Source organism: Neophocaena asiaeorientalis, unplaced genomic scaffold, assembly GCF_003031525.2.
Source record: "Neophocaena asiaeorientalis asiaeorientalis breed wild unplaced genomic scaffold, Neophocaena_asiaeorientalis_V1.1 scaffold14, whole genome shotgun sequence".
NCBI lineage: Eukaryota > Metazoa > Chordata > Mammalia > Artiodactyla > Phocoenidae > Neophocaena > Neophocaena asiaeorientalis.
Window position 1 is genome coordinate 4,278,991 of NW_020175192.1, and position 19,090 is coordinate 4,298,080.

Sequence of the window (19,090 nt, forward strand, 5' to 3'; positions counted from 1 at the left end):
CTGGAAGCACATAACTTTCACACGTTCAAAAATGGCGAAGAATTTTGCCTCAAGATGAATCATACCTAAAGTCTCACCCATTCCTGATGTAGATGATATTTAGAAGAGACGTTGTATTTGGAATTTATACTGAAACGGGTTAAGAATTTTGGAGCTACTGAGATGGGGTGGACATATTCTGCATAAAAGGAGGACATGAATTTGGGGAGCCATACGATGGAATGTTATGGACTGAATAGTGTTCCCCCAAATTCATATGCTGATTTGAATCCCTAAACCCCAGTGTGATGGTATTTGGAGATGAGGCCTTTGGGAGGTAATTAGGGTTGAGATCATAAGGGTGGGGTCCTAATCTGATGGAACTCACGTTCTTATAAGAGGAGGAGGAGACACCAGAGAGCTTTCTCTCTCCACACACACAGAGGACTCAGCAAGAAGGCAGCCATATGCAAGCCAGGAAGAGAGCTCTCACCAGAAACCGAATTTGCCAGCACCTCGATCATGGGTTCCCAGCCTCCACAGCTGTGAGAGAATACATTTCTATCGTTTAAGATACCCAGTCTGTGGCATTTTGTTATGGCAACCAAGCAGACTAATAGTGTATTTTCATGAAAGAATGGATGAGGTCATTTATTCCCTAGGCCATCCATTGAAGGGAGAACTAGCTGTGGAACACCAAACAAACAAGTGATTACCAGTGGAGAGTGGGAAGGGGGGAGGGGAAAGGGATTAAAAGGTATAAACTTCTATGTAGAAAATAAGCTACAAGGTTATATTTGTGCAGCACAGGGAATAGAGCCAATATCCTAATAACATTAAATGGACTATAATCTATAGAAACTTTGAATCACTATGCTGTAAACGTAAAACCAATACATTGTAAATTGACTGTACTTCAAAAAAAACACTTTCCTTCCTAGCGATATTCATTACCTAATAGTCTAGAGAACTTCAGGCTAGAGGACAAGATGGTTTAGTATTAGAAAATCTTCAAAGGCAATATAAGACAATATAATCAGTTCAATAGATGCCTTACACATATCTAATAAAGCCCAAAATACATTCCTGATTTTAAATAAAATTGGGAGAGATAAATATTTTCTCAACAAGATAAATATTGAATCAAAAGGAGCAGCCTTTTCATGAGACAATATTAGAGGTATTCCTAAGAAGTAATGATAGCCTCTTTCATGATGATTTCCTGTTATTCTGAATGGATTACCCAATAAAATTATGAAATGAGAGAGAGAGAAGGTGAAATTAACTGAAGAAGAGGAAAGAAAGGAAAATTATTATTAAAAAGGTGTGGCAAAATTATTAACTTCAGTTGATATCATTTAAAAAATATCAACCCCCTAAAAAAAATCAACTAAAAGCCTTTTGAAAATGATGATAGTCCATTGATAAAATGTACACACAAAAATCAGGTTTCCTATAATTAAAAGTAGCAATTTAAAATACAACAGATCCGGCTTCCCTGGTGGCGCAGTGGTTGAGAGTCCGCCTGCTGATGCAGGGGCCACGGATTCGTGCCCCGGTCTGGGAAGATCCCATATGCCACGGAGTGGCTGGGCCCGTGATCCATGTGCTCCGCAACGGGAGAGGCCACAACAGTGAGAGGCCTGTGTACCGCAAAAAAAAAATAAATAAATAATAATAATAATAAAATACAACAGATCTGCTGATAACAATGTTCAACAAAATGATGATATTCTTAAAAATTAAACAACTGGCAATTTTTGATCCACAGATCCTGATATACCCATAGAGAGATCAAAACCACAATGAGTTATCACTTTACACTTGTTAGGTTGGTTACTATAAAAAGAAAAGTTGGTGAGGATATGGAGAAATTAGAAAACTCATTGATGAGAATGTAAAATGATTCAGCCTCTATGAAAAAGAGTTTGGTGGTTCCTCAGAAAGTTAAATATAGGCTTACTATATTATCCAGCAATTCCACATTTAGGTATATACTCAAAGTATTGAAAGCATGGACTCAAACAGATATTTGTACACCCACGTTCACAGCATCATTATCCACAATAGTCAAAAGGTGGAAGTAAGCCAGGTATCCATCAACAGATCAATGGATAAACCAAATGTGATATATACATGCAACCGAATATTATATGGCCTTAAAATGGAATGAAATTTTGACATGCTACAACATGGGTGAACTTTGAAGACATTATGTTAAATGAAATAAACCATAAATAAAAGGACAAATAGTGTATAATTCCACTTCTATAAGGTATGTGAAAGTGGTCAAATTCATAGAAACAGAAAGTAGAATGGTGGCCTCCAGGGGTTGAGGAAGAGAGGAATGGGGAATTATCGTTTAATGAATATAGAGTTCCAGTTTTGCAAGATGAAAGAGTTCTGGAGATGGATGGTGGGTTTACAACAGTGTACACCAGTATATTTAATGTCACTGATTCATACATTTAATAATGGTTAAAATGGTAAATTTTATGTTATGCATGTTTAACAATTAAACATATACATATAAAAATGTATGTGTGTTAGAAAAGGTCAAAAATATCACTAGAAGTGATTGTCAAGGGTAATGAAAGAAAAATACGCAGAATAATTATAAATTTCCTACAACCATAAGATAATTGGGAAGCCTCATGAAATTAAAGAAATGCGAGTGGAAATTTTTTTACTGTTGGCTTGTCATATATTTAAAAGGTTGATAATAACACCTGAAAATCAATAATTATATATAATATTAGTAGTGGTTAACTTCTGGGGTTAAGATTATCTAAAAATTATTATAAGAAAAATTATAATATAAGATTAAATAAACTTGATGTATAAATTTTATATACCAAGTAGACAAGTTAACAAAAATATATGAGGATTTAGACTCTAGAATATGCAAACAAGTAAGTCATACACACAACCACACATATTTAATTATATTTAATTATGTACATGTTATATCTTTGTATGTAATGCTGTAAAAAGATTATACATTCTTTGAAAATATCCATGAAATATTAACAAAAGACAATAAGATACTGGTTACAAATAAGGCCATGATAAATTCCATAATTTGAGGTTTTTCCAGGCCATATTCTGTTAACATAAGTCAGTGATATTCAAAATAAATAAAATGAGCATATAAAGCAAACTTGGATTCCTTGGGATCACCTTGCCTCTCAAACTCTTTATGCCCCCAAATGCATTCAGCATCACAAGGGCGTCTCCCACATGGAGTCCAGGCCCATCAGCAGCCCAGGGTTTCCTTGACTGGGTACAGGGCCCCAAGGAGATAATTTGGGCACAGAACAGGCAGTCAGCTGGCATACCAGCCCAGGGCTTTTGGGGTAGACCTACAGGCCCCAGAATAGAGGGGATGAATACAGCCTACAGCAGCTGACTAAAAGAAACTAGTTGTATTGGAAGGTTTCCTCTGAGCCCAGGCTCAGGTGCAACCACAGTACTGCCATTTGGACCTAAAGTGGCCTAGGGTAACTAACTATGATTGTTGGCCTGGCACTGTTCCAAGTGTTGTTAAGGAAAGCCTTATATACCGGGGCATCCATTAACAGGATGGGAAATTTTCTGATTTTTAGAAACTGGCTTGGAAGTTCGGAAGGAAAAAACTAAATTCATACAGAAGCTTAAAAAAAATACCCAGGAACTAAAAGCAACATTGTTTTGGTGTCAAGTGAATATGGCATAGATTATCCGCAGTTGCTGTTGCTGTTTTTAACTCTGACTACTGATGTTCACTCTGAGTGATGTGACTTAAGTGTGCAACGTAAGGGTATTGAAATCATTAATGTGAACAGTACATCTTTGACTTAGTCTGTGGATTAACTGTTGTGCTTTGTGTCAAGATAGCACTAATTTTTCATATTGTCAATATTGTGATCTTTTCTAAGAGCTCAGATAATAAAAATCAGAATGATGACAATACTAACACCAGCATGACCCAGACATCACTGAACAAGAAGGCTAAATGACTGTTCCTAGTGACAGATGGAAGAACATATACAACTAGATTAGATATGTAAGTAACCAAAACATAGCACATTGTACAACATGCCAAAAATAATTTGGACCTAGAAATAAACCATGCATATATGGTCAATTAACATATAACAAAGGAGCCAAAAATATACAATCTAGAAAGGATAGTTTCTTCAATAAATTGTGTTGGGAAAACTGAACAGCTACATGTAAAAGAGTGAAACTGGGCCACTATCTTACACAACACATAAAAATTAACTCAAAATGGATTAAAGAGTTGAATGTAAGACCTGAAACCATAAAACTCCTAGAAGAAAATATAGGCAGTAAACTCCTTGACTTTAATCTTGGTGATGATTTTTTGAATCTGACACCAAAAGCAAAGGCAACTAAAGCAAAAATCAACAAGTAGCAAAACATCAAATGTAAAAGCTATTTCACAGCAAAGGAAACTAGCAACAAAATGAAAAGACAACCTAGTGAATGGGAAAATATATTTGCAAATCATACATCTGATAAGGGGTTAATATCCAAAATATACAAAGATGTCATACAACTTAAGAGCAAAACAAAAAAAAATCCAATTAAAAAATGGGCAGAAGATTTGAATAGACATTTTTCCAAAGGAGACATCCAAATAGCCAACAAGTACATGATAAGATGCTCAACGTCACAAATCATTGGGAAAATTCAAATCAAAACCACAATGAGATATTACCTCACACCTGTCAGAATGGCTATTCTCAAAAATAGCCATAACAAGTGTTGGTAAGGATGTAGAGAAAAGGAAACCCTCATGCAGTGTTGGTTGGAATGTAAATTGGGTTAGCCACTATGGAATACAGCATGCATGTTCCTCAAAAAATTTAAGAATATAACTACCATATGATCCAGCAATTCGACTTCTGGGTATATACACAGAGGAAATGAAAACACTAACTTAAAAAGATACGTATACCTCCATGGTCATTGCAGCAGTATTTACAGCAGCCAAGACATGGAAACAATCATCCATCACCCTGACCAAAAAATGTGATATACGTATGTATATATATAATGAAATATTATTCAGCCATAAAAAGAATAAAATCTTGGCATTTGCAAGAACATGGATGAGCCTCAAGGCTCATATATTTCATTATGCTAAATGAAATGAGTCAGACAGAGTAAAACAAATACCATATGATCTTACTTACATGTAGAATCTAAAAAACAAAACAAAACAAAAAACAAGCTCATAGATACAGAGAACAGATTGGTGGTTGCCACGCATTGGGGTGGGGGATGAGCAAATTGGCTGAAGGGGGTCAAAAGGTACAAACTTCCATTTACAAAATAAATACATCATGAGGATTTAATGTACATCATGGTGACTGTAGTAAATAATACAGTATTTTACAGTTTGTTTCTTATAATTGATTTCTAATCTCATAGCACTGTGGTCAAAAAAGATGCTTGATATGATTTAAATTTTCTTATATTTACTGAGGCTTGCTTTGTGGCCCAAGATGTGATCTATCCTGGGAATGCTCCATGTGCACATGAAAACAATGTGTATTCTGCTGTTTTCAGATAGAATGATATATAGATATCAATTAAGTCCATAGGATCTAATGTGTCATTTAAGGCCTGTATTTCCTTATTGATTTTCTGTCTGGATGATCTGTTCATTGGTGTAAGTGGGGTGTTAATGTCCCCCACTATTATTGTGTTACTATCAATTTCTCCTCTTATATCTGTTAACATTTGTCTTATATATTGAGATGTTCCTGTGTTGGGTGCATATATATTTACAATTGTTATGTCTTCTTAGATTTATCCCTTGATCATTGTGTACTGTCCTTCTTTGTCTCTTGTAACAGTCTTTATTATAAAGTCTATTTTGTCTGATATGAGTATCGCTACTCCAGCTTTCTTTTGATTTCCATTTTCATGGAATAACTTTTTCCAGCTCCTCACTTCCATCTGTATGTGTCTTTAGATCTGAAGTGGGTCTCTTGTAGACAGCATATATATAGGTCTTGTTTTTCTATCCATTCAGCCAGTCTCTGTCTTTTGGTTGGAGGATTTAATCCATTTACATTTAAGGTAATTATCAATATATATGTTTTTATTGCCATTTTCTTAATTGTTTTGGGTTTTTTTTGGTCTTTTTCTTCCCTTCCTCTTTTGTTCTCTTCTCTTGTGATTTGATAACTAACTTTACTGTTGTGTTTGGATTCCTTATTCTTTTTGTGCATGTATCTACTGTAGATCATCTTCAGTTTAGGGTTGCCATGAGGTTTTGATATAGCAGTGTATATATAAACAAGATTGTTCTAAGTTGCCAGTCTTTTAATTTCAAATGCATTCCCAATATCCTGCATTTGTACTATCTTCTCACAATTGCCGGTTTTGACATATTTGTGTGCAGATTATTTCCTACCTTTACGATATATTTGCCTTTACTGGTGAGCTTTTCCATTCATATATTTCTTGTTTCTTGTTGTGGCCTTTTCTTTTCCGCCTAGAAAATTCCTTTAGCATTTATTGCAAAGCTGGTCTGGTAGTGCTGAATTCTCTTAGCTTTGGCTTGTCTGTAAAGCTTTTGATTTCTCTGTCAAATCTGAATGAGAGCCCTGCTGGGTGGAGTATTCTTGGTTGCAGGTTCTACCCTTTCACCACTTTAAATATATCATGCCACTCCTTTCTGGCCTGTAGAGTTTCTGCTGAAAAATCAGCTGATAACCTTATGCAAATTCCCTTGCATTTTATTTGTTGCTTTTCCCTTGTTGCTTTTTATATTTCCTCTGTCTTTTATTTTTATCAATTTGACTACTATGTGTCTCAGTATTTTTCTCGTTGGGTTCATCCTGCCTGAGAGTCTGCGCTTCCTGACTTGGGTGACTGTTTCCTTTCCCACGTTAGGGAATTTTTCAGCTATTGTATCTTCAAATATTTTCTCAGGTCCTTTCTCTCTCTCTTCTCCTCTGGGACTGCTATAATGAGATGCATTTAATGTTGTCCCAGAGGTCTCTTAGACTCTCCTCATTTCTTTTCATTCTTTTTTCTTTATTCTGTTCCCTGGCAGTGATTTCCACCATTCTGTCTTCCAGGTAACTTATCCATTCTTCTGCCACATTTATTCTGCTATTGATTCCTTCTAGTGTATTTCTCATTCCAGTTATTTTACTGTTCATCTCTGTTAGTTTGTTCTTTAGATTTTCTAGCTCATTGTTAACCATTTCTTTTATCTTCCCAGTCTGTGCCTCCATTCTTTTTCCAGGATTTTAGATCATATTTACTGTCATTACTCTGAATTCTTTTTTGGGTAGATTGCCTATCTCCACTTCACTTAGTTGTTCTTCTGGGGTTTTATCTTGTTCCTTGCTCTGGGATATATTCCTCTGCCATCTCATTTTGTCTACCTTTCTGTGATTGTGGTTTCCGTTCCACAGGCTGCAGGGTTGTCATTCTTCTTGCTTCTGCTGTCTGCCCCCTGGTGGATGATGCTGGTCTAAGGGACTTGTGCCAGCTTCCCGATGGGAGGGCCTGGTTCCTGCCCACTGGTGGGTGGAACTGGGTCTTGTCCCTATGGTGGGCAGGGCCATGTCAAGGGGTGTGTTTAGTGGGAAGCTGTGGGCTCAGGAAGACTTTAGGCAACCTGTTCACTGATAGGTGGGGTTATGTTCCCATCCTGCTTGTTGTTTGGCATGAGGCATCCCAGCACTGGAGCCTATAGGCAGTTAGGTGGGGCCAGGTCTCGGTGAGAAAATGGCAGCCTCCAGCAGGGCTCATGCCAATGAGTACACCCCAGAACTACTGCCACCAGTGTCTTTGTCCCTGCAGTGGTCCACAACCACCCCCAACCTGCGCAGGAGACCCTCCAATACCAGCAGGTTGGTCTGGTCCAGGCTCTTATGAGGTCACTGCTTTTTCCCTGGGACCTGGTGCACACAAGACCTTGTGTATGCCCTCCAAGAGTGGAGGTTCTGTTTTCCCAAGTCCTGTGGAATTACTGTGATCAAACCCCGCTGACCTTCAGAGCCAGATGCTCAGAGGGCTCCTCCTACCAATGACAGACCCCTAGGCTGGGGAGCCTGACATGGGGCTCATAACTTTCACTCCTTTGGGAGAACCTCTGCGATACAATTATTTTCCAGTTTGTGGGTTGCCCACCCGATGGGTATGGGATTTGATTTATCACTACTGTGCCCCTCCTACCATCTTGTTGTGGATTTTCCTTTATATTTGGATGTAGGGTATCCTTTTTGGTAGGTTCCAGTATTTTTCTGTTGATGGTTGTTCAGCAGTTAGTTGTGATTTTGGTGTTTTTGTGAGAGAGGGTGAGCTAACTAACGTCTTTCTACCCAGCCATCTTGTCTCTGCCTCCTTTTTTTTTTCCCTTTGTGCTCAGTCTTGTTTCACTCCCTCATAAGGTGTCGAGTGCAGAGGCTTTGCACCCAACACTTCAAACCAGAGTGCCCAGTGTGAAACGGCTGTGCCGACATCTCCGCTTAGTATGCAGAAGCATTGAATAATACAGTGTTGCTTATTTAAAAGTTGCTAAGAGATTAGAACTTAAAAGTTCTCAACACAAGAAAAAAAATTTTGTAGCTATGCATGGTGACAGCTGTTACCTAGACTCATTATAGTGATTATTTTCCAAGGTATACAATATCAAATCACTATGTTGTACACCTGAAACTAATGTAATGTTACACATCAGTTATATCTCAATTAAAAATATTTGGATTTGGGTATGGTGGAGAAGGAGCTGTGAAAGCCACATAAGGAGATGGAATCTCAAATGTCTGCAGTGAGACAAGCAAGTATTTCTAAGTCAATCATATTTTTCTGTTTCCTAAATGAAAAAAACAAATTGTCTTCCCAAAAGATAGCAATGTTCAAATAAAAATAGCTACCACTGAATTAGTTTGGGTACACCACAAGAACAAAAATGTTTTATCTATTCATTCAGTTTCTTGATTGCTCTACAAAACTGAGTGTTTCCAGATTCATAGATTGCAACTAAAATGCCCAACAGGAGAAAAAAGAGTTATTTTGATAACATCTGTTGACTCCTCACAGTGAAGTAATGATTCTGTCACATTTTACCAAGTGAATGTGGCAGCAAAATATTGCCCCCAGCTCTTAGGTAATTCTGGTTTCCAGAACAGAGTTTCAAATAGTCTTCTGAATTTCTATGAAAATTTTAATAAAACCATATAAAACAAAAAGATTTTTGCTATATTGCTCAAATACAAACTAGACTTTGCTCATCTATATGTGTAGTTAGCAGACAGGGCAAATGTAAATTTTTGCAAGTTCCATTCAGCCTATAAATTTTTTAATGAAGAAAAGAAAAAGATCTCACTTGCCAAATGTCCTGTACACCTGGTACACAACACCAAAAGGAGTGTGATTTGTTTTCCTGTGATATAAATGCTTTCATAATGAAAGTTTCAGTCAGTTTCAGTTTCCTCAAAACGCATAAGCACTTACCAAGAATTTTTTTTTTAACTTCACAAAATGGAAAGAAATTGCTTCCTTAAACAAGTGTAGGAGATGACTGTACTCCTTACTGACCATAAAAGATATGTTAAAATATTTAAGATGTAAAATCTAATTTTTAGAAGTTTGGACAAGAAGAATGTACTTCTCTAATTTTGAAATTCATAGAGGATGAGAATAGGAAAAAAAGTGTGTAGTGAAGCAGAAATTTATGTGCTATTTCTCCAAAACAATCTGATGACCTGTGAAGGGGCCATCAGGATTATAGAAAAGGATGCACTGACTGCACCTGGGTAGTTCTATGATTTGCACAGGTTGTGACAACTCATACAATGAAAAAATGACTCATATTTTTGGAAATAAGACTGCTTCAGAACTCAAAAAAATGTAACCAGAAATGGGTAAGCAAGTTAAGAAGGACCTTCTCAGTTCCTTTATTAAAACTGTAATTTATGTGGAATTCAACTTAGATTTCACTAATTAAGATTACTTCTATGCCTTAAAGCATGCTCCCTGAGAAAGAGAGATTTAACACATGACATCCAATGTGCTTTGGAGTGTATAAATATGATGGGCCTTATAGATGTGGACAGCCTATAAGATGAATTTAAATATGCAAAGGAGCTGATTGACAGAGAGGTGGCCTACTAGAATAAGCCTGTAGAAACAAAGAGAATGAGTTTTGAAGAGCTGCAAAATAATATTTCCAAGCCTGAAAACCTGCTGTGTCTAGTAAATAAGACCCAAGTATCCCATGCTCAAATGCTTTTGTCAAGATACTTAGCTTAATGCCACCACGATGGACTGACAGCAGAATTCAGTAAATGTGGGTTTGTTAAAAACAGAGCTTCAAGTCAAAATGAATTTTACATTTGATTCTATTCCATTTTGCTACTACTTAAAAGAAGAATGTCTTACAGGCTGCAAGCAGTTCAGGAAAGTATAACTGGAAAATGAAACCAAAAATCAAAAATATGTCTGACTGTATTATGGCACAGAAGGAAGCATGTCAATGTTATGTTCATTAAATATGAGCATATCTTTAATCATTCCTATCATATTTATATTCTTTCTCCTTTCTAAAAGTCCTATGTTTATGTATCTTGAGAATAAACAATAAGATAGCCATGCAAAATTTAAATATCTAGTAAAGAATTTTTAAAAAGAGGTAAAATAAATTGCTGTATCAGAGGTTACATTATAAAATATTCTCATTATAAAGTATTGCTGTTTTTGCTCACATATTTTATTTTTTAATTGGTTGTTCTATAAACTACTATTGATCAGCACTGTTTACTAGTTCTATTGCTATTTCACTTAAATAATAGCAATTTATGTAACAAAAGTACACAGTACAGAATAATATACAATTTCAAATAAATGCCTATTCTTTCAACATATTTATGTGAAAAGAATAATATACGTGTAGTTGTATATGTTAAATGATTATGTTTATTTTTTGGTCTGATACACCGTCTGATACAGCTGTGTTTTAGCTGTCTGAAAAGTTACTCACCCTAGGTATGCCCCCCACTAATAGTCAAGCTACACATAAGTCTGCCCAGGAGTTCACCATTTAATTGCCCCAAAAGAAAAAGGGTTTGTAAAGGTAGACAGACCTCCTCTTCTCCCAGGTTAGTTTAGGTGGGCTCCAATAACCTTCTGGAACCAGGGACTATCCCCCATGTGTTCCCAGTCTCATCCAGGCCTGCTTGATCTCAAAATACTACTCAGGAACCCTAGAGGGGATATCCTAAAGGGAAAATTCTAAAGATGAGATTGTAGCCCCTAAAATGCAGGAGAAAGGAGTAGCCTTGAAAGATTCTGGTGGCATTAATATTACAACGACTACGAACATCATTTAAAACTAGGAATATATGAGACAATACAAAGTAAATAATCTAAATTAACTAATCAAATTATATGCACTGGAATTTCTACTTTTAAAATTTCCTACCACTAGTTACACTTTTTGTTAGACAATGTCAGTGTTGATATATAAAGAAGAGTTCAAACTTAGCTGTCTTAGAGTCTTTTAAAATCTTACAAGTAAAGTAAAACCGTATTTGTTGACATTAGTTGCTTTGCAATGTGACTTGGAACCTACAACTGTAATCTATTGTCTTACATATTGTCTTTGATTAATAAAGTTTTAAAGACACTAACCAACTTTGCCCCTGTGTCCATCATCAATACTTCCAAAATCTCCTGCCATTCGCTTGCAACGAGGAGGAGCAAACCCCATTTTACAATGGCAATTGTTAAAATTGTTGCAGACCTAGAATAATCAGAAAATAGAACCATTTTTATGTACAAAGATGGTTTTCAATAGAGGCCAGTTAATATTCTACACGTATTCAACAGAGAATTTATTCCAGAGAATTTATCCATTCCAGAGAATTTACCTTAAATAGACAAATTCAACAAATTTTCTCTTGACATTTCCCATACTGTAGAAAGTATATGGCTTCTGTTGCCAAATCAATTTTTGCCAAATAAATTCTTTTGCCAGATAAATTCTTTCAACTCTCCCCACAGCCAGACCAAACTATTGTCAATCACCAGTAACATGCCTCTAATTACCATTTACTTCCTAGTTTCACAGAACAGCCCAGACACTAAATTAATGAGCAAGACCAGCAAGAAAATCCTAATGACCTTTATTTACCATTTCCTGCCTTCTCTCTGTAAAAATAAGATCATTTTGGTTAGATGGTAACACATAGTGCTTATAGCACATCCAGCCCACATATTTACCAAACATTTTATACATCCAGAATCATCTTAAATGTTTCTACTTTATCTTCTCTAATAAACAGTTTGGCAAGATTTCTCAAGAAGATAAGATTGAAGTTATAAGTTACAAACTGTTAAATGACACCAAGCAGCATGAAAGTGATCAAAAAAATTATTCAAATGATTTCTTTAAATCTCCAAACTGTTTACTGAATTGTTCAAAGCATGTTGCTTAAAATGAAAACTGAAATTACTTACTCCATTTGAATTACAATCTCTGGCAGAATTGCAACTCTGAAAATTGACATGGTATTTAAGCTCTACACAGTTAAATCTCAGACAATACTGAAACAAAGCAAAAGAAGTAAAAAAACAAATTCAGTCAAACCATCAGATTGTGTGCATAGATAATACATAAGAAAAAATTCAAGAAAATTCAAGAATTTGTATTACCAAGAATTGGCATAAAAATCCAAAACATAAAGTAATAATTGTGACTGCATTGAAATAAATGTGAAATAAGCTATATGCTTTCAGATTGTAAATGTATAGTCTTATATAAGAAGTTGAAACTTTTATTTTCTTACCATCTAGCACCAGAAGTCCTCTTAGAAAGAGAAATATCTGGAAAAATAATTTGATTAGTCCCTTCAGTTCAATAATTATCTGAGAAGCATTTAAAAAATACACAGGCCTGGGTACCTCCCGAGACCGTTATATTAAAATCTCTGGGGCTAGGGTCCAGGTGATTATCATGTGCAGTCAGGGTTAAGAAGCTTCGAGTGGGAGGCTGAGGTATTAAAATCATTGGTATGAGGAGCAAAGGAAGGTAAGTTACTATTCCATATGGGGAAGAAAATGAGAAGAAAGCAAGGATAACAGGTAATTATATGAGGTAATAGGACAATGAGAGACTCCCATGGGTGAGATGGCTAAAAGGCCTTCTAAGAAAAAGAATGTTTAATGTGTGAATTACATTGTCCTAATTTATGGCATTAAATTGTGTGACCTTTCCCAATTATACAAAATTTTTCAGTAAAGTCAATACTTTACAAAAGAGTTTTGCTCTTTGGTGACTTGTGTCTTTGGATCATAATAACAGGGTATGCAGAAAGAAGAGGATCAGAATTCTGAAATAGAGATTTGAGCCAATATCATTTACATTTCAAGGGGAGAGAGATCTCAGGTCTTATTTGTATCTATAGGTTTCCAAATGAGCAAGATGTGACAGATACTTGGATTATTTTCTTGCACTATTACCAAAGAGCATTATATAAAAATAAATTTGAATTTAGCAAGCAAACCTTGAGACTTTCTCTCAAAAGAAATGTACATTTATTTAATTTTCCAGAGTAGCTCTTGGAATTAATAATTTCTAGGACTCATTAGAACATTAAATGGTTGTTAGATATATTGTTTGTTTATAGGATATTAGAACATTCTAAAACATTCTAAAATTATAGTATGCTATATTATTAACTGTTCTCTTGTTCTTATGTATAACATAAGTGATAACTATAATATGTTACAGCAGAATATAATATTGTAATAATAGTATTCAATTTAATTAAAACATTCATCTACCAATCAGAAAAAAATCAGAGTTGATTATAAGAAGTTAAAATCAGTGTAAATTTGGAGGTTCTACTGAAACAATGAATACAATTCAAGAAAGTTGTTGCAAAAACATTCCAAAGGAGGAAAAATGCTTGATCATATAATAACTTACTCGCCCCAAACTAGTATTCACATGAGATCTTCAAATGTTAGCTAAAAAATTACTCCCTATAGTGCATGCAAAAGCACTTGATTACATATTGCAGAACATAAAAAAATGATCTGTATAAAAATTACTTAAAAGTAATGTTGCTGTTAAAAAGAGGTATGGAGGTCATTAAAAACAAATATTGCTGGAATATTGCTAATATACCTGTTAAAAATTGTCCACACTTGTAAACAGAGAAAATTGGAGAACCACATTTCTTTTCAATGTCATTTTTGAACATTCATTAAAGGACCCATCTAAGGTAAACCTAAAGGTTATTTAATTATTTAAGGAATGTACTTTGTATAACTTGCTAGTCAGTACTGATAAGAGCCTAGATTTTGTGAACTTATATGTTAACATAGTTTCTGTCTGGCCGAAATGTAAATGAGTTTTGTCTGATTGAAATGATAACCCGAAATTATGGTTTTATTACTCTATAGGACATTAGCAGATTTTACTTTGAACCTAACAACTGTATTTCAACATTCTTTTACCTAATGCCTCTAAAGTAGGGTGATTCCCAAGTGGCATCAAAAATTTAACTTGGCTGATTCTCCATTTCTCTTTTTTTCTTCTCATTTTGGTTTTTTGTTGCTTTGTTTTTGTTTCTGATTCTTGACCAAGTCAGTAAGTCTGCCCATGATGTTATATTTGTGAGTGCTTGTATATATGCATATACACATGTGTATACACATACAATTTTGCTTAGTTTATATATTACAGAATGGCTATACCTTTGGATTGTATTAACTTGTTCATTTTTGTCACTTTAAAAAGAAAATGAGTGTGACTGTAAGGGATTGTATTAGGTGTGTATGAGTTTTTAGGCTGCTAACTAGCTTCTGTATGAGAGGCAGAAATAAATTATCTACCTTTACATCTTTCTGAAATATAACTTAATTGGGTTAAAAATTATAATTACTACAATTAGGACATGCCAGTAGCAATAATGGCAGAAGACAATTATGTCTCAGGATAATAGGATGTGTAATTGCTTCTCAAAAGACAAAACTGCTTTATCCTAATGCTATATCTGGTTGTTTCAGAATATGAAAGAGGACAGTGAAAGTCAAGGCTTGAATGAATATGGAAAATTATAGATATTTTGTGCAAGGTAACCTTGGTTTTGTTGATAATACCTATGCACAAGAAAATAATGATTCTGAAAAAAATTTAGCAACAATTGTTCAATTTTGGTGGGGTCATTCATAAGATAATTTTAAAAATATCCTTGTGAATACCGTAAAGCCTCATACTATATTGATGCAAAATTAGAATTTGGGTTTTTAAAAATTGTATACATGGAAATTGCTTGTGAAGTATTCAATTTGCTCTTAACAGTGGTAGTACAAGGTTTTTGTTTACTTTCTATAAATTTACCTGGATGGCAGAGATTCAATATTTCACCAGAATAATTTTCTGTGCTTTGTATTATGTAAATGGGTATTTTTAAAAACCTCCCCGTTTTTTGAAAGAGCTAAAGTTCCCTATAATTTTAGTACCTTTTCCCATTTTATGTAAGCTCTTGCACTGTCACTTTGATTAACAGGGAGTTAAGCAATTTTTACTAGATAACCAATAATCCTTTTAAATTAAGTAACCACCTTGGACAACTCTGGTGACTTTACCTTACCAAGGTCAGAGTCTAAAGTCAAAAATATTTTTTTTCGGGCTTCCCTGGTGGCGCAGTGGTTGAGAGTCTGCCTGCCGATGCAGGGGACACGGGTTCGTGCCCCGGTCCGGGAAGATCCCACATGCCGCGGAGCGGCTGGTCCCGTGAGCCATGGCCGCTGTGCCTGTGCGTCCAGAACCTGTGCTCCGCAACGGGAGAGGCCACAGCAGTGAGAGGCCCGCGTACCACAAAAAAAACAAAACCAAAAACAAAAACAAAAAAAATATATATATTTTTTTTCTTCATGATTTTAATAATACCTAAAACTATATTTGAGATTTCTGAGATTGCCATCAGAAAATAACAGATTTGTTCTCTTATCTCATAAATATAAGAATGCTAGAAATAATTACAATTTGTTTGGTATTCTCCATTATTTATTTATTTTTGTAAGATATTAATTTTTTAATGAAAACTCATCATATTGTAATGGCTTTTTACAAAATAAGAGAAACTATTGTTCCTAATTGCAGTTGGGAAGAATTTTACAATATCTTTCTTTTTTTAATCCATTTTTAAATTTAAGTAGTTAATTTACAATGCTGTGTTAGTTTCAGGTGTACAGCAAAGTGATTCAGATATATATATATGTTTTCTTTTCAGGTTCTTTTCCATTATAGGTTGTTATAAGACCTTGAATATAGTTCTCTGTGCTATACAGTAGGTCCTTGTTGTGTACCTAGTTTATACATAGTAGCGTGTATACTGTAATCCCAAACTCCTAATTTATGACATTCTCCATTATTTCCTAATAGATAGCAATGTCAGAGCCGCATAGGAAGAACTGTCAAAGAAATTCAGCCAGCCTTCCCTAGGTTAATTTTAAATGTTATTAATATAAGCATAACTAATGTTCTCAGCATAAATGTTTCATATATTGTACATGTAACTAGAATGGATTGAATGCTTGTAGAAACTCAAGTCCACTTCTCTTCATAATATTTTCTTATCCTCAAGAGAAACTTTGATCAAACTCTTAATAAATAGTTATTATCACACCCCTGTCTGCAAAATAAGAGATTTTGCTTTTCTCCATTCCCATTCTACTGATGACTCTAATAAATGAACCATTCAAACTTTTCAGGCTTTTGATCAACTGATAGTTTGTGCTTTTCTCTAATGTTTACCTAAAGTTTCTGTTTTCAGGTACAGGATAGAAACTAGGTCTTCACTGACATGTAGAAAGGATCATATCAGGTATTCTAAACTATTTGAATCCAAGAATTAGACTCACAGGTACAGGATATGGTGCTTAAGCTGATACTGAGTAGACAATTTCAGAACATACCATAAGGCTGAATCAGGCTTTATTGGAATCCTTTATATCCAGGAACATAATGCCATATGAAAGCAAACTGCTAACTCAAAATCCAGGGGAATAAGAATCAATTATACAGGGCTAAATTAAATAATGAGAAAAATTAACTGTGGTTATACATTTCAGATGATATATCAGAAAGCCCTTTTTCTTTCTTTTTGATGCATTTCTAATCCTCAGTTTATTAGCTATGCTTTTATAAACTGAAATGAAACATTTTAAAACTAGGAACTGGTTCTCACTAGTGCCCTCAAATTCAGAAACAATACATTTACTGTTCCTTCACTTTTTATGGCAATACAATTATTTATAGGCTCAATAATGGTCCACCATTACCCACCTACCGTAAATAACTAGAAAACTAGACAAATTATAGAAAACAACTATTTGTACACATTGGACTATAGGCAGAACAAGACTATGATCTCTGAGAAAAAAAAAAAAAAAATGAGGTGAGCCCTCCTATTTTCCAGGCTCTTTGCTTGGAGGCAATTTCCTGATTAAGATGCAGTGAGGAGGAACCCAAACACAGTCGGGAAATCTTGTTGAGTAAAGGAGATGGAGATTCAAGTATGTGAAGGTTAGGAGGCTGTGGAACCTAGAATTTGCTGGGAAGACTATTCTAGAGGAGGGAACTACAAATGAAAGAGTTCTATAAACCTACATAGGAACTGCCTTCTGTCTTTGGCTGAATACAATCTGCACCTGCACAGGGCTAACATCCATAAGACTGAACAAGAACTACTTTCAGAGGAAAAAAATTAGCAAGGAACTATAAGATGAATAGTTCCTGAAATCACACAACCTGGAAATCATACAAGGTCCTAACAGCGTGAATGTACAGGCCATGTTGAATGAACAGAATATTCAATAGAGACCATAGAAGGGTCACAACTCAGAACTGGGGCAAATTTAGCCTAAAGTAAAATTTAGACCCTAAAATATTTACTCTATGCCTTCAAAGAGCTTAACAACAAGTCTTAAAAGTTTAAAATGATCTGCAAGTTCTACCCAACAAAGAATTGAAGGTAATGATCAAAGAACTCAGGAGAAGATTGGAAGAAAAGAGTGAAAAGTTAGAAGTTTCTAAAAAGGAGTTAGAAAATATAAGGAACAACCAAACAGAGATGAAGAATACAATAACTGAAATAGAAAACACACTAGAAGAAATCAATTATAGACTAATTGATACAGAGGAGTGGATCAGTGAGCTGGAAGACAGTAGTGGAAATCACTGATGCCGAACAGAAAAAAGAATAAGAGGAAATGAGGAAAGTTTAAGAGACCTCTGATACAATATTCTGTGCACTAATATTCATTTTATAGAGATCTCGGAAGGAGAAGAGAGAGGGAAAGGGACTGAAAACATATTTCAAAATGTAATAGCTGAAAAAAATCCCTAACCTGAAAAAGGAAGCAGACATCCAAGCACAGGAAGTAGAGAAAGTTCCAAATAGGATCAACCCAAAGAGGACTAGACCAAGACACACTGTAGTGAAAATGGCAAAAATTAAAGACAAAGAATATTAAAAGCAAAAAGGGGAAAACAACAAATTACATACACGGGAACTCCTATAAGACTATTCACTGACTTTTCAGCAGAAACTTTGCAGGTCAGAAGGGGGTGGCACAATATTTTTAAAGTGATGAAAGGAAGAAAAACGACAACCAACAATACTCTAGCTGGCAAGGCTTTCATTCAGATTTGATGGTAAGATCAACAGTTTTACAGGCAAGCAAAAGCTAAGGGAGTTCAGCACCAGCAAGCCACCTTTACAAAAAATGTTAAAGGAACTTCTCTAAATGAAAATGAAAAGGCCACAACTAGAAACGTGAAAATTACAAAACAAAAAATCTCACTGGTTAATGAAAATATATAGTAATGGTAGTAAATCAACCACATATTTATATACACGGAAGGTTAAAAGACAAAAATAGTAAAGTCACTTAATCCACAATGAATAGTAAAGGGATATGAAAAACAAAAATATGTGAAACATGATGTCAAAAATGTGGGGGAAGGGGAGTAAAATGCAGGATTGTTAAAATGTGGTTGAACTTCAGAAATCAGCAATTTAAAATTTTATATATATATATATATATATATATATATATATAG

At 35.0% G+C, this 19,090-nt stretch overlaps 1 protein-coding gene across 1 annotated transcript in view; it reads right to left on the bottom strand.

The window, feature by feature from the left end:
• The window catches only part of LOC112413230 (disintegrin and metalloproteinase domain-containing protein 5-like), a 134,271-nt gene that overhangs the window by 11,371 nt on the left and 103,810 nt on the right, over positions 1–19,090 (bottom strand). The window contains exons 15-16 of the mRNA XM_024765143.1: positions 12,472–12,558; positions 11,644–11,755 (exon numbers count right to left, since the gene is read on the bottom strand). Of these exons, the coding sequence (XP_024620911.1) occupies positions 11,644–11,755; positions 12,472–12,558 (199 nt within the window). The remainder of the gene's footprint in view (positions 1–11,643; positions 11,756–12,471; positions 12,559–19,090) is intronic.